This window comes from Mustela nigripes, chromosome 6 (genome assembly GCF_022355385.1).
Source record: "Mustela nigripes isolate SB6536 chromosome 6, MUSNIG.SB6536, whole genome shotgun sequence".
Taxonomy (NCBI): Eukaryota; Metazoa; Chordata; class Mammalia; order Carnivora; family Mustelidae; genus Mustela; species Mustela nigripes.
This window is the reverse complement of record NC_081562.1, coordinates 18,469,635-18,485,502: the sequence shown is the minus strand read 5'-3', so window position 1 is coordinate 18,485,502 and position 15,868 is coordinate 18,469,635. Positions and strand designations below refer to the sequence as shown.

At 41.8% G+C, this 15,868-nt stretch overlaps 1 protein-coding gene across 1 annotated transcript in view; it reads right to left on the bottom strand.

Moving 5' to 3' along the window:
• The window catches only part of PAH (phenylalanine hydroxylase), a 71,964-nt gene extending 57,496 nt beyond the window's left edge, over positions 1-14,468 (bottom strand). Inside the window, exons 1-2 of the mRNA XM_059402224.1 lie at positions 14,260-14,468; positions 8,104-8,211 (exon numbers count right to left, since the gene is read on the bottom strand). Of these exons, the coding sequence (XP_059258207.1) occupies positions 8,104-8,211; positions 14,260-14,316 (165 nt within the window). The 5' untranslated portion in view covers positions 14,317-14,468. The remainder of the gene's footprint in view (positions 1-8,103; positions 8,212-14,259) is intronic.
• Positions 14,469-15,868: the final 1,400 nt, after the last annotated feature.

Sequence of the window (15,868 nt, the reverse complement as noted above, 5' to 3'; positions counted from 1 at the left end):
TCTGCCTGCCTCTCCATCTACTTGTGATTTCTCTCTGTCAAAAAAAAAAAAAAAAAAATTTAAAAAAAAAAAAAAAAGAAAAAAAAATAGACTGTACTAGGCCCAGGGCAGAAGCAGAAGCAGTCTGGAGACCCCTACAATATTTGGGGTAAGAAATGACAGTTATAAGGATTTGAGAAGAGATTTTATGGAGATGTAGGTGGGCTTCCTATTTATTTTACTGATCTCCTCTTGGGAGAGGGCCAGGAACAGCTCTGGTTGAGCAAGAATCTGGAAACCGAACCCACCGGGATGAACAGGAAACCAAGAACATTCAGGAAAGCTTGGGCAGCACAACTAAATTCTAGAGTGGGCTCCAGATTATTCCCCACCCTGCTCTGGAGGAGAGTTCTTGGTTAGGTTCAGGCTGGATGGTCAGCCGGATTAATACACCCTGAAGACCATCTTTTGGGACACGATGCTGCTTGCTCTGGAAGAACCTCTGTTGTAATCTCTGGGACTTCTCTTCCCTCTGTCTTCTCCCTCTTTGTTAGATTATTTCTTCTCTGCCCTCCCCTCCATTGTGTTGGGGTTGCATCAAACTCAGAGGAGACCCTTTCTGGAGAGATTTGGAGTAGCAGCTTAATCTAGGCTCTTTTCGAGGCTTTGGTGAGTAGAGCCTTTTTGTTCCTGTGTTCTTCTTTGTACACCTTTTCTTGCCAAAAGGATCATAAAATGAAAAAGGACATGTTTCAGTCCAGGGCTCCTGAGGAGCAATCACTACTCATGGACCATCAGGGGGGTCATGGCACTCTTTCAGTTTTCACCATGTGAGATTGAACTTCATCAGAAAAGTTCAAACTGTAAGCTCTGTGTTGCTATTTCCCAAATATGTCCACCTCTGAAGGGTTTTGCAGCTAAAAACAGTGCCAGTTTTCAATCTGAGGTTCTTCTAGTCAATACATAGTCACCTGACCTGTACAGAAAGTTAAATGCATCACCATGTGTACAGGTAAATAATGAAGGCAACCTAAATGTCCACCAACAGGAGAGGACCAAGTATAGTCATACCACGAATGTGCAAGGGGGAGAATAAATGAGCCAGAACACTACGGACTCGAGCCAATCTCCAAAGCAACATTCACCACTCTGTCATCAAGAAAGAAACTACAGGGGCGCCTGGGTGGCTCAGTGGGTTAAAGCCTCTGCCTTCAGCTCAGGTCATGATCCTAGGGTCCTGGGATCGAGCCCCACATCGGGTTCTCTGCTCAGCAGGGAGTCTGCTTCCCTCTCTCTCTCTCTGCCCACCTCTGCCTACTTGTGATCTCTGTCAAATAAATAAATAAAATCTTAAAAAAAAGAAAGGAAGAAAGAAAGAAACTACAAATGAACTGTTAAAATACGATTCCAATTTTCCAAAAAGTCAAAGCTTGCAAAAGTAGGCCATGCATTGCTAATGGGTAACTAAACATAGCAAAGGCTAAAATGATATGTGGAGTAACATTGAATTCAGATTAGTAGCTACATCTGAGGAGGAAACTCATGGAGAAGGGTATCCAGACTTGGGTCACTCATGCAATGTTTCCTTTCTTAAGCAGGGGGTGAGTTGCATGGGTGTTCTTTCTATCGTGATAAATACTGGGGGCTTGAAAGAATATTTTTTTTAAGGATTTTATTTATTTATTTATTTATTTATTTATTTATCAGAGAGAGAGAGAGAAAGAGAGAGCGAGCACAAGCAGGCAGAGGGGCAGGCAGAGGCACAGAGAGAAGCAGGCTCCCTGCTGAGCAAGGAGCCCAACGTGGGACTCAATCCCAGGACCCTAAGATCATGACCTGAGCTGAAGGCAGTGGCTTAATCAACTGAGCCTAGTCAATACATAGTCACCTGACCTGTACAGAAAGTTAAATGCATCACCATCTGTACAGGTAAATAATGAAGGCAACCTAAATGTCCACCAACAGGAGAGGACCAAATATAGTCATACCATGAATGTGCAAGGGGGAGAATAATTTTAAAAGAGAGAATATTTTAAAAGTCATCTGTGTTGTAAGATTTTATTTTTTCCTCCACTGGAGCTCAACGTTCTTCTTATTTTGATTAAAGCAGCAATGTTCCTGTAAACACGTGTACCGCTCACGACCGCTCTGGACTTATGGCCAGAGGGGTAAAGGCAGCCCTCGTGATTCATTCTAGATCCAGTCCCGCTCTCCAGGCCCAGGGGTCACAGGCAGGACCTTAAAATCCAAACTTCAGGTGGTAAACATGACACATAAGCCTAGAGGTCTCCCCACCTCTTGGAACCCAGACTCAGTCCCCAGAAACGCTGAGGTTGGCAGACAGAAAGGCTGTGAGGATTCTGTTACCTGACCACTTGTTTATTCTCTCCTTTCAGGTTATTTGTTTCTTTGTTCTAGAATTAAGTTTTCCCTTCCTCTCTCCTGGTCACCCCCTTCAGGTTTCAGCTTAACCACTACATCTGCAAAAAATACTCCCTGGCCAACGCTGCCTCATGGAACCCTGAGCTTCTCTCATTTTTGTAGGGACAGGGAATGGCTATGACTCACCCCAGTCTCCCCAGCACCTTTATAGAGTCTGATAACAGTAGATACTCAAAAAATATTAACTGAATGCATAAATGAGAGAGATTGAGCTCACTGAACATCCAATGGGGAAAAGGCATGAGTCATCGGGGGACAGGGAGAATATGGGAAGTGAATATGACCAATATTGACTGGGTATTTTCCTTTTGTTTCCAAAAGCCCTGACCACTGTGAAAATGGAAAGTCAACTCTGAAGTGGTTTTGGCCCCAAGTGTCTAGCATTAGGCAGGTTGCTTAGTCAGAACCTCCGTGTCCCCATCAATTAAATGATGCTAATTGAGCATACCCATGAACCTCAGCACTCTGTATATTCATATATTTGCTTGTTCCCTTCCTTATAAAATCTATAGTAAGGTGATTAGTGTAATGCTAGCAGAGGGAGGAAGACTTCTTCTTTGCCATCTCCCCAGGGAGCTGGTATCTAATTTTACAGTCCATTACTGAGGCACTTGCAGCAAAGACTCTCAGGGGACTATTTTTCTAAGAAGGTGCAAGACATGAGCTAGCAGAGGCTAACAATATAGAGAGCTACAGACAATGTTTAGATAAAAGCATGAAGAATTGAAAATTAGAACAACCGAGAACAGTGGGATGTTGGCAGATTAGCAGGTAGAGGTTTGGGTGTATTTCTAATTATTTGACCCCAAGTCACAAAAACAAAGGCTTCACTGTCTCAGCACTCAGCCAACACATGCAAACACAGTACTTCCGTATATCTCTTATAAATACCAAACCGATTGTGTTACGTTCTGATGTAGTTACTAGCTAAGGCTGACAAGGATGCAAGTCCATTGGCAGGCAACATCATCCCTTAATGGGATGGTGACTTGGGTGTTAAACATCTGAGGAAAAGAAGGGCTCTCAAGCAGGGAATGGAGCCTGACCATGCTGGGAGAAATCTGCCCTTACTCTGCAGATTTCACATTTTGTTTGAGGAGCTAGGATGTCTATATGTGCTCCCGGTGGCTAGGGGCTAAGAAAGCTGTCACCATATGGAGTCAGGCCAGGGGGACCAGATGGTCCAGGTTCACACAACTGTTGGTGTTTCATTTATTACTCTGAGCATGTATTAAAGTTAAGTTAAATGTCCCTGTTGCCTCTCTGCTATGCTGCAAGCCATCAAAGGATAGTCTTGCTCATTAAACATAGATAGAACCACTGTGAGAGATTCATAGGGTACAGGTGATTCTCCCATTATGGAATGTTCTCCTTCCATTGCCAATCTTGGGGGAGCTGGATAGATTTGTATCCTTTGTCTCTATTAAGGATAAGTAAGCTTATTTATACCATCATTTTGGTTTTGATTCTGCCCTTCCTTTTGCTGGCTGTTTTCATAGTACTAATACTAGAAATCAATGACTTCTGGCATCCTTCTACAGTAGAAACATTGCCTTTAACTGATTTGAAATATGCTCCTTGTAATTTCTACACCTTGACCTTTTACCTCTAAAGTAATAAAAAGTAAGTAGTATTTTTCTCCCATAAGAGCCCTTTAAATATTTCCTTGCCCCATCCACCCTCTTCAAGACATAAAATCCTAATCCTTTAACTCCTTTTCATATTGCTAGGAATTTAAGAATCCCTGAAGTTCTATGACTCTCTAAAATTGTGGTGCATAGAAATAAAAGTAAACATTTATTTTTTTAAATATTTTATGTATGTATGTATGTATTTGACTCAGAGAGAGAGCATAAGCAGGAGGAATGGCAGGCAGATGGATAGGGAGGAAGGAAGGAAGAAAGAAAAGGAAAGGAAGGGACACCTGGGTGGCTCAGCGGGTTAAAGTCTCTGCTTTCGGTTCAGGTCATGATCTCAGGTCCTGGGATTGAGCCCCGAATGGGGCGGGGGTGGGGGGGTCTCTGCTCAGCAGGGAGCCAGCTCCCCTCCCCGCCTGCCTCTCTGCCTACTTGTGATCTGTCTCTGTCAAGTAAATAAATAAAATCTTTAAAAAAAAAAAACTACTCTTCAGAAGTTATTAACTTGATCCGTATGTATCAACAAGTATGTATCTCAAAACACTGCATTTAGAAAAAAAAAATACATAGCAATTCCTCCTGAACATCTCATGTGTAACTATTTTGAGGGTTTTACCTGCATTAAGTCATTTAATCCTCAGAACTACCCTTTGAAACTGATGAGATTATTATTAAGAGGAACTGAAGTACAGAGAAGTCAAACGCTTTTCCCAAAGCCATAGCTGTTTCTCCAGAGTTCGTGCTCTGGACGGATCTACTGAACTGACACAAAGAGGCTGCAGAACAGCAAGCACAGCCCAATACTTGCCAATATCCTTATTATGTGAAATATAGGAAAAAGCATACTAAACTCACAATAAGGCTGCCTTGGCCAGGAAGTTCACAGCATGACAGGATTGAGAGGAGACCAGAAAGCACTTCAGCAACATCTTTAAAGTTGTGATTCTTTTTAAAGAAACAGTATGTTAATTTGTAACTTTTGAAACCATAATCATACATGAAAGAAAATGAAAGTGAACTTGTCGAAATGTTAACAGTGGCTGATGAGGATGAGGGGAATATGGGTAGTTATTTTTCTTGCACTTTGGTACACATTTCAATTTGAAGGAAAGAAGGAATACTTAGTGACAGATCCCTTTCCCTCAAAGAATAGGAGGATGGGGTCATGATATTTGTATTAAAAAAAAAAAAAAAAAAAAAGACTCCAGAAGTATTCAGATGTACTGGGACAAGTGTATCTGTCAGAGGTGTGGGGTGCCAGAGAGAACTTATGGCTGGCAAATTCAGAATCCCATCACCAGCATACATTAGCTGTGTGACCTTGAACAAATGACTCACCCTCTCAGAACTACTTCCTTCACACAAAATATAGTAATACTACCTTCACAGGTTGAATGGGGACCAAACCAAGGATCCTCTCTGCCTGCTTTATCAGGTACTATGGTTCTGCAGACACCAGAATTCAATTTTCTATCTTCCCTCAACACTTCAATAAATTTAACTTAACTCTGTATTTTGCCAGTCTGTTAAGGGTAGAAAGGCTGTTCTATACAATGTCTAGGGCAACCTCTGAAATATATTTGGAAAAAAGTGCAACACACACTATCAAGAAACCCTTCACCAATCCCGATACAGTGACCTCTGTTTCCTCCTCTGTGAATGTGCCATCAAAAGAAATGAAATCTTGCCATTTGCGACAACATGGATGGAACTAGAGCATATCATGCTTAGCGAAATAAGTCAAGCGGAGAAAGACAACTATCATATGATCTCCCTGATATGAGGAAGTGGTGATGCAACATGGGGGCTTAAGTGGGTAGGAGAAGAATAAATGAAACCAGATGGGATTGGGAGGGAAACAAATCATAAGTGACTCTTAATCTCACAAAACAAACTGAGGGTTGCTGGGGGGAGGGGGGTTTGGGAGAAGGGGGTGGGATTATGGACATTGGGGAGGGTATGTGCTTTGGTGAGTGCTGTGAAGTGTGTAAACCTGGTGATTCACAGACCTGTACCCCTGGGGATAAAAATATATGTTTATAAAAAATAAAAAATTTAAAAAAAATGCCACTTACTAACCAGAGCAGTTGAGTTTTGAATAATGCTTTTAAATGTTCACCCAGAGTACACACACACACACACACACACAAACACACACACACACACCCTCTGGGTGCATTTTATCTAGTCCTGGTAATTTAGTTACTTATGGTTTATTTATTAGGTTGAAAACATCCTGTTAATTTACTATTATTTAATTTATTAACTGATTAAGGCCTGACCTCTCAAGGGGAAAATGCTGATTAACTGTATAATACAAAGGCTAAGATGTTTCATAGGAGCGTCTTACAGATACCTTCTTCCTTCTGAGTAGTTCCTCGTTCAGAGAGTCCTCTTGCCTCTCTTCTCTGTGCTGTTTGCTCTCATTCAGGCAAACATTCCCCTACCCACCCCCACCTCCTTTGGAAAGCCAGGTTCAACATTTTTAAAAACAGACTTTATTTTTTAGATAGATTTTCGATTTATAGAAAAATTAAGAGGACAGTATGAAAAATTTCCATATACTCTGCACCCAGTTTTCCTATTACTAATATTTTATGTTAGTATGGAATATGTGTTAAAATTAATGCCCTAATATTGCTGCATTTTCAGAAAATAAAGACCATCCTGTATTTGAATTTTTTTTTTTTTTTTAGTTCATATCTAATGTCCTTTTTCTGTACTAGGCTCCCATTCTAGACCCACATTACATTTAGATGTTATATCCCTTTAGGCTCCTCCCTTGACTGACAATGCCTCACACACTTCTTGTTTTTGTTGATTTTGATAGTCATAGTTTTGAGGAATATGGGTCAGGTATTTTGTAGAGTGTCCCTTAACTGGAACTTGTCTGATGTTTTTCTCATAGCTAGACTGGGATTATGGTTTCAGGGGAGGAAGACCACAAAGGTAAAATACTATTTTCATCAAGTCATATCGAGGGTTCATCTTCTTACGTGAGTAGTCACTGTTGACCTTCATTGCCTGGCTGAGCTACTGTTTGTTAGGGTCTCCACCTCCTTTCCATCCTATCCTGTTTGGAAAAAAGTCACGCTGTGCCATCCGTACTTAAAGAGTGGGGAGTGATGCTCTTCTTTGAGTATAGAATATCTAATTAAATGATTTAGAACTCTTCTGCATGGGAGATGTGTCTTTTCTCCATTGATTTATGTATTCAGTCACCAGATACAATTTTTAAAAAGATTTATTTATTTATTTGAGAGAGGGAGAGAGAGCGAGAGAGCACATGCATGAGCAGGAGGTGGGGGAGAGATCAGAAGGAGGAGAGAGAAACCCAGGCAGACTCTGCACTGAGCCCAACATGGGATGCCATCTCGCAACCCTGAGATCAGGACCCCAACTGGAACCAAGAGTCAGATACTTAACCGACTATGCTACACAGGCACACCATGAGATATAATTTTATTAAAGAACTTGGGGTAAAAATTAATTGGTTCAAAGATATTCCTTCCTAAAATCCAGGACCAAAAAGAATGAAGCTTAATTTGCTTTGCTTCTATGAAATTTAATTTCATTCTTAATTGAACATTAAATCTGTATAAAACTGGTCTGTAGAGGAGATAAGGCTGACTGAGCTAAGATTCCTTTCCTGAAAAGCAGGCCCAGACAGAAAATGTATATACATAACAAGGCAGATAAGTACTATAGTTAAAAGTAAAGTGCTTTGGGAGCACTGAGAAGATAGTAACTTATTCAGGGAGAGCTTGATAAAAAAAAAAAAAAAAAAAAAAAAGTCTGAAACCAGGGCCGGCTTTCTGTGCATGTAACCAGTGATTCTGAACGATTCCAATTATGAATAGAGAGCAACCCAGATAGAATGGAAGGCTTTACTAAAGTCACACAGTTGGTTAACACCAGCATCTGAGCTGAAAATGAATTCTTCCAGTTCCGTATCCCATGTTTCTCTTACTGCATTTTATTAGAAAACAACCCAGAAGTCTGCTATGCATTATCCAAGATGGAAACAGAATGGCATGGAAATTACCTCAAATAAGCGCAAGACTTTGGCCAGGGCACCAACTTCTTCTTTGAGTGAGAAGATCAGTGATATGGCACCATTTTGACTGGAGTTGTCTTCAATATAGCTTGTTTCCTAAAAGATGAAGTGTTCTTGGTTAAAATGCTTTTCTGTGAAACCTCCAAGGAAGAGGCTGCCATGAACTCTCTCTTCTTGTCAAGGCTTAGAATACAGTAAGCTACATATATTCTACATAGAAATATATAATTTCTGATGGAAAATAAAGAAGTCAAGGGATATATTATTGAATTGAATACTGACCTAAGAGCATTATTGAAAATATTTCAATTCAATTTTAGAAACCTTTAATTATTTACTGATATCACCAGTCATTCTATAGCTTCAAGACCTTTTAATGAGCACCTGCCAAGTGCTGGACACCATTAGGGCCCTGAGATCCAAAAGTAAGACAATGCCCCATCATTTAGTAGCTCAATATTTGGCTTAAAAGACACATAAGCCACACAAAGATCCTTAGAGATAGTATAATACAGTTCAAAAAGTGTTCGGGAAAACAATGAAAAATATGGTGTGGAATGTACTAAAAATGGGTGTTTGAGACTAAAGACCTGGGCTGAAATTCTCTGTCTTCCAGTTACCAGCTCAAACAGTCTAGGCAGATAGCTTGGCCTTCTAAGTTTCCTCATCTGGAAACTCTTGGTAATCATAAGCTCTGTCAAAGCAGTATTCACATAATGAAAAAAACAAAAAAGATAAAATAGTTTACATATAAAAATGAAGAAAAAATATATATACAAGAATGACTTCTTGGCCTTTGGCAAAGATCTCAAGGAAGCATCACACTCAGGAAACATTGTTCTGTATGCTGGGATCCAAGATATCCAATTAAAGTCACAAAATACATAAAAGTAATACAAATAATCTGTTGGAAGATGGATATCCTACACTACAAAGCAAAGTACGACAAGGATCTAGCACTTTCTACATGCATGTGACAGCAAACTAAGGTGGGATTAGGGTTGGTATTGCAGGGTTTGCTGCAAACTTTAAAAATTGTATAGTCAAGTTTTACAGTAATATATAAAGCTCCATATGTGCCCACAAATCAACAGCATGTACCTAAAACTAGGAAGAAAAACCCGTGCAGAACAATTACTCTCTTATAAGAAAGCTGATGAAATCAATGGAATAGATGTTACATCAGCTCAGTAAGAAGGCTGTGTTAGACGGTTCTCCCAGTGACTCAGCATAATAAGCCTTGCATGAAAATTGATGGCCCCTACGATGAAATTCTTTTCATTCAGAAAGTTCAGATTTTCACAGAACCACACCCCAAACAGAGGTGGGGGGCAAGAACCAAAATTATCAGCAGGTGTCATTAGATGGAGCTTCACATGACTTGAAGATTGAACTAATCTACATCCCTAAATGGACCATGATTTTCTTTCTTGAAAAAAGCTTTTTCTTTTAAAAAAATTTCAGTATAGTTAATCTATCATTTCTTAAGAGCCTGTAATATCCCAGGCATTATAGTAAGCACTTGATTTGGATTATCTCATTTAATTTTGATACAATTTAGGAGGCTTTACTATCTACCAAGTGTCAGCTTTTATTGACAACAAAATGAAGCCTTAGGGAAGATAAGTAATTGTCCACAGTTACGCAGTCAGCAATGGAGCCAGGGTAGGACCTCACACCATCTGACCCCAGCCTATGTCCACCACTCACAGCTTCTTCTTGCAGGACTATGTCCTGCCTCTCCCTCTTTTAAGCCCTGCCAGAGATATGCAGAGGAGTCTCTGACGTTAGTCTTCTTCCTCCCAGAGAACATTAAGCCCTTAGTCCTTTCTGGTTTCCTTGAAAAGATGAAATATTTCCATTTCTGGTTCAATTGGCAACATTCTCTTCTGGTGGCCTCTAAGAAAAGTTACACATTCCAGATAGACATCAACAGACACCAACTATGACTGGGGCAATTCAAGCTTGAATGCACCCTTCCTCAAGATTCCCATCACCACCACCTTCCTGCTCCTGTAGCTCTGAGTCCTATCTGACCTTCCCCAGAAATGACCCTTGGGGTTATGTCCTCCTTTTGTTCCTACTGCTACCACGCTAATCCAGCTCTTAGTGATCTATATCGATCTGGCCCTAACAGACTTTTGCTTGTGTCCCTCTTCTCCTCAGAATTCTTCAAACCCTCCCCATGGCCAGCAGGATAAAATACCTCTTTCTGATATACAGGAGTATCTTGAGACCTCATCTCCAGAGGCCCACCCACAGCAACGACCTCGCCAGCAAACGGGCTTTCTCCTTGTCTTTTCAGCTTCTCATTAAAGCAAACGCCATGCACCACTCTGCCTCGTCCCCTTTCAAATATCTTAGCCTGCCTCAAAAGCTCTCTTTGGGTCTCACTTCTGCCAGGAGACTTCTGTATTCCCCAGCTAAGGTGAACGATCCCTCCAGGTTCTAGGCATTCTATTTGGCTTCTGATGCCGACATAGGACTTGACTCGCAGAGCTGGCCCTGTTTTTAGGGTTCATCTAGTTTCTCCCCGTTATTTTCCCTATTTCTTGTAGACCAGTTATTCAATACCTCTCTCAACAGCCTACTCTTACCCATGCCTGTTCCTTTCACTTTCTCCCCATACACTTTCTAGATCAGAGATTTTCAAAAAGCGTTCCTTGTTTCTCCACTTCAAAATTACCTGGGGATTCCTTGTTCAAGAGCAGATTCCAAGGCCTCACCCTAACCCATTAAATTTGAGTATCTGGGGTATAGGCTCTCAGCACCCACATCTTCAAAAGATCACAGATGATTCTTAACCACAAAAGATTTTGAAACCACTGATAAATGCACAGCTTATTTTTTTAATTGTGACTTTGCCCAAATATGTCTGCAAACTCACATTTACCATATGATAAGGTACTACTTTCATTGTTATTAATATTAATAACGGGACTTGCCATTGAATGAATACCCACTATGTACCAGGAGCCATATTGGTGCTTTTTATAGTTCATAGACATCATCATTGGCAGCAACTAGCACTATTACAAGAGTTCACATGTAATCCGTTCATCGAGTCCTCACAATAGCACCATGAAGTAGGTGCTATTATTTTGCAAGTGAAGGAATAGACTCTGCTAGGTTCAGTGAACTGTCCAAAGACACCCAGCTTGGATTTGAACATGGGTCCAACACTTCCACAATCCGTATTCTGCCTCCCAGTGACAGACCAACTGAGACAACAGCTCCCTTTTTCCAAAACTTGAGGGGACTTAAATGAAAAGAAGCTCATGGATGTTTGTGATATGGTGTGGCCTTGGGTGGATCCTGATTCCAGCTTTGCTATGTTCATCCCGCATGGGACCTTGGGCAAATCTCTCCCAGAAAAAAAAAAAAAAAAAAAATATATATATATATATATATATATATATTTCTTTTTTTTAAGATTTTATTTATTTATTTGACAGACAAAGATCACAAGTAGGCAGAGAGAGAGGAGGAGGAAGCAGGCTCTCTGTGGAGCAGAGAGCCCGATGTGGGGCTCGATCCCTGGACCTTGGGACTATGACCCGAGCTGAAGGCAGAGGCTTTAACCCACTGAGCCACCCAGGCACCCCATCTCCCAGAATATATTTTTACTGGCTCATAATCTATACCTTATTTGCTTTCAAAAGGCATGAGAGTTGACTCAGAAATATGTACACCCAGGGAGGGTAAAGGTAGAGAAGTAACTCAGAAACTAGATCAGAAGAAATAGGGCAGGGAAAATGAACTTTACTAACACCCAAGAGAAAGAATTTTGATCATTGGGCAATCCATTTAACAGGAAAAATATATTCCCTATGGTTGTGTCTAATAAATATACTCTGTTATCTTTGGAAAAGAACATTTTTGAAAATTAGGAACAAAATTTAGCTAGGTATTCCTTTTGATCTTAGTGCTTTTTGGAGCCATGGTAGGAGGTTTCTATTTGCATATGGGATTATATGCATAGACATCCACAGTGTAAGACAGCCAAAAACAAGATGTGGATATCCTTCCATGGACACGCTATAGCTCTATATTCCAGTGTGTCTCTGCAGGAGGAGGCAGTGTGGGAGAGGGGTGCCCCGGGGAGTTGGAAGTGAGATCTGTGTTTGAACCCTGGTTTCACCATTTAAAGCTATGATTTCTGAGTTTCCCTCATTTTGTATTCCATTGCCCCACTCTATTTTTCTTCACAGCTCATTTCTCTACATGAAATTCGTGTCCATCTCATTAGTTTTTGTATTGTTTTTCTTACCCACTAGAATATGTTTTACTGGCACAGAAACTCTGCTGTGTCTGGCACATAGTAGGGGTACAATAAGTCTCCTGGGTGAATGAATGAACCAAATATCTATTGCAGGGTTGTCATGCCTGTTGTGTGTGTAGATCACATAACCTATCACATGCTCTCCAGCCTTGTATCAGAATTACGTCCAGCATGGTCTGTTCATCTGGATCAGGAGATTCGAGAAGGCATAAATCAAATCTTTTTTGCAGACTGTCAGGAATCCTAAAGACTATTCTAGTCCTCTCCTCCCCACCACCACCCCAGTTTTACAGATACCAAAGTGAGCTTCCTCCTCCTAGTTAGGTGACTTCCCCACTACACAACTTCAGTAAACAAACAAACAAACAAAAAAACAGAGCTCACACCTCCTCACTCCATGTCCAACATCCCTCCATGGTGTAGCTGTACCAAGCACTGTGCTTGACTCAAGCTTGTCTCTCTTGAGTCAAGCAAACAAATAAATTCTGGCTAGACACCATGCTCCAGGAACTGTGCTAAGAGCTTTACAGACACTATTCCATTGAATTCTCATCCCAACCCAAGGGTATGGGTATTTTTATTCCAATTTTTCAAATGGACAAACCTGAGGCTTTGCAAAGTTTAACATAGTGCTTTCAATGCAGAGGTATTACCAGGCCTGCTCTAAACCCTCCTCTCTACCCCCAGTCTTCAAGAGTAACGATCTGTGGTTCTCAATCTTCTAACTATTCAAGAAATAAATCTTTAAGCTCCCATGTCTCCCTAACCAGATTGCTGTCCCACTTCCTCCATTGCCAATGGCACTGGAACTAAAAGATGACAGAGCCAGGATCTGTTCTGGGATCTGTCTGACGCCCATGCTATCCCTCCTCAACACAAAGTTCTGTTTACCAAGCACTGCAAACCTTTTTTAAAGGAAAATTTTCTCACTGGACTCAAAAAAAAAAAAAAAAAAAAAAAAAAAAAAAAAAAAAGCCAGTGCAAAGTTCTGTGGTCTCTCTAGCTAAAAAACATCTCTAGCTATAAAACATCAACCGTGCTCTCCTCTCCAGGCTGTTTATTCTCCAAATGGCTCTCACTAATCCTGCAGATGACACATGTCTGTAAAGTCGTGTTATCTCCCAGGGCTGGGCTTTAAGTCTGAACCCGAGAGCCTAGGAGTATGATAAATCAATTAAAGAATGTATTCTGCAATTTTTCACCTCAAGAGAAAGGCAACAAATCCCGAACAGAATGCACCCGGAGCATTATTCACATCCCAAGTCACATCTAGGGTTCTCTCCCATTCCCAGTCCAGGGCTAAGCCTTGCTCATTTTCCTCTCTGTTTGATTTTCTCTTTCCCCAGGTCTGAGTAAGTCTGAGACTTCTTCAAGCCTCACTTTCTCCCAATGGTGAAAAAAAAGGATTCAAATTTCTTACAATTTTGCCATGTTGATAGGTGGCTGAGAGCACTTCGTATGTACCACAATAAAGCAGATCTAGAAGAATCCCATCACCCATTCCAGATTACAAACCAGCCACTTCAGGCTAGAAAGAGAGTAGGCAACAGAGAGGGACAGTGACTTGTCCAAAGACACACAGTTGATTGGGGGCAGCTCTGAAAGCCAGATCCCCAACCCCTAAACAGCACTCTTTCCCTGAAAGCCGCACAGGACAGATGTCCCTCCTGAGGGAAGAGCTGTCGAGGACCTGTGTTATCTGTTGCCTTCCCAGACATTTTCATCACCTTCAAATAAGTTCCGATTTCTCCATGAGTTTAAGGGAGTAGGAAACATCAACATTCCTCAGACCTTTTACCACTAGGGACCAAATTCCCCTGCCTGAGCACTGGCAGCGTGCAGCCAGGCCAACTCTGGCTCACCTGTCCCTCAGAGAGTTTCCTGCCAAGGCTTCCGTTCTCCAGGACCACAGCTGACATGCTGGCTCCCCTCGTGAGCTAGATCTCTGGTCGGTGGCAGGCAGTTTAGCAAACAGCAGGTGCTGCTGAGGTTTTTAACCTGGCGTTGGGAGGGGAGGACAGATTCCAAGGATGTCCCCTGCGAGTACAGGCCACAGTAACGCCCTCGGTAGGCGTTGTTCTGACGCAGTAGCCTCCAGGTCACCCAGCGGCCCCTACCAAGGGGAAGGTGTGGCTGACACCTGCAGGCTGGACTTGGTTGCAGGTCCTGAATGGAGCCTGAATGGGGCTACCTGTGCGCTGAGGATTAAGCAGGGTTGGCAAGTCCTAGACTCAAGAGCACGGGCAGTGGTCTCTCTGCAGTGCAAATAACCCTGAGATCTGCTGATGAAAAAATTTTAAGAAATCATCCTTCCTTCCCCACCCACCTCCCCATGGGAGAAGAGCTGGAATCCTGATTTAGATTTCGATCCGGGGTCAGGGGCAGGGTCCTTTCTATTAACCATTAAGCCAACTACTTTTCCGTGCTTTGACTTCAGAAAGCTACATAGAGGTAGCATTGTGAACGCTGAGCACAGCAATAAAAAGCAAAGGTAAGAAGAGCACAAGGTGAGTTGCAATGCACTGACACATCCTGGAGCTGTTTACATAACTGCTGAGAGCGTAGAAGAGACAGATTTAGAGCCACCTTGCCAGGAACTTGAGAGAATATGAATAAGAATGAGGTAATGCATTGAACATTTAGTACAGTTCTTGCCATATAGCTGAACACTCAATAAATAGAAGGTACTGTTTAGAAGGATGGGACAAGCAGTAATCACGGAGGACCTCTCCTGTGGGCCAGTGTTCCAGGCGCCGAGGAGCAAGCAGTGAATGAAGTAGAGGATATTGCCTCCCCGGCCAGCCTGCTGTTCTGTGTGCGAGACAGAAAATAAATTAATAAATTTAGTCAGAGCTAAGCTTTGGGAAGAAAATGAAACAGGGAGAGGCAAGGACTGAGCTGGTGGGTACGGAAGAGTGGACTCCTTCCGACAGGTAGGACGATGTCCTTCCCCACTGTATTTTCAGATCGGGAATCTGAGATGAGGCATTCATTGCCAGTGCCTGGGGTGGGTGAGGGGAAAGTAGGGGGAGGGCGCTGCAAAGTCAGAGGTTCAGAAAAAAATGTGAAAAAAAATCAGGGGCATCAAAGCATCAAAGCCTTGAGGGCCTGCCTAATATTTACCCAGGACAGAAAACAAGCCAATAACAGAGGTTGCTCGAAATCCACCCCCTCCCCTCCCACAATTCTCTGATGGAGTAACCAAGCATCGCCAAAGGGGGGAAAATATTCCATAGTTGAGATTCAAAACAAATGGACTAACTCCCAGTTCCACCACTGATGAGCTGTGTAGCTTTGGTCAAATCTGTGCCTCAGTTTCTTAGTCTTTAAAATGGGGGTTTTAAGGACTATTGTGTAGGATTCCTTGAGCCTCTATGATGTGCCGGGCTTTCTATTGACTGCTAAGAATATAGACATAACTAAGTCTAATTTCTGTCTAAAAGGTGTCCTTGAGTGTCTGATTCATATGTT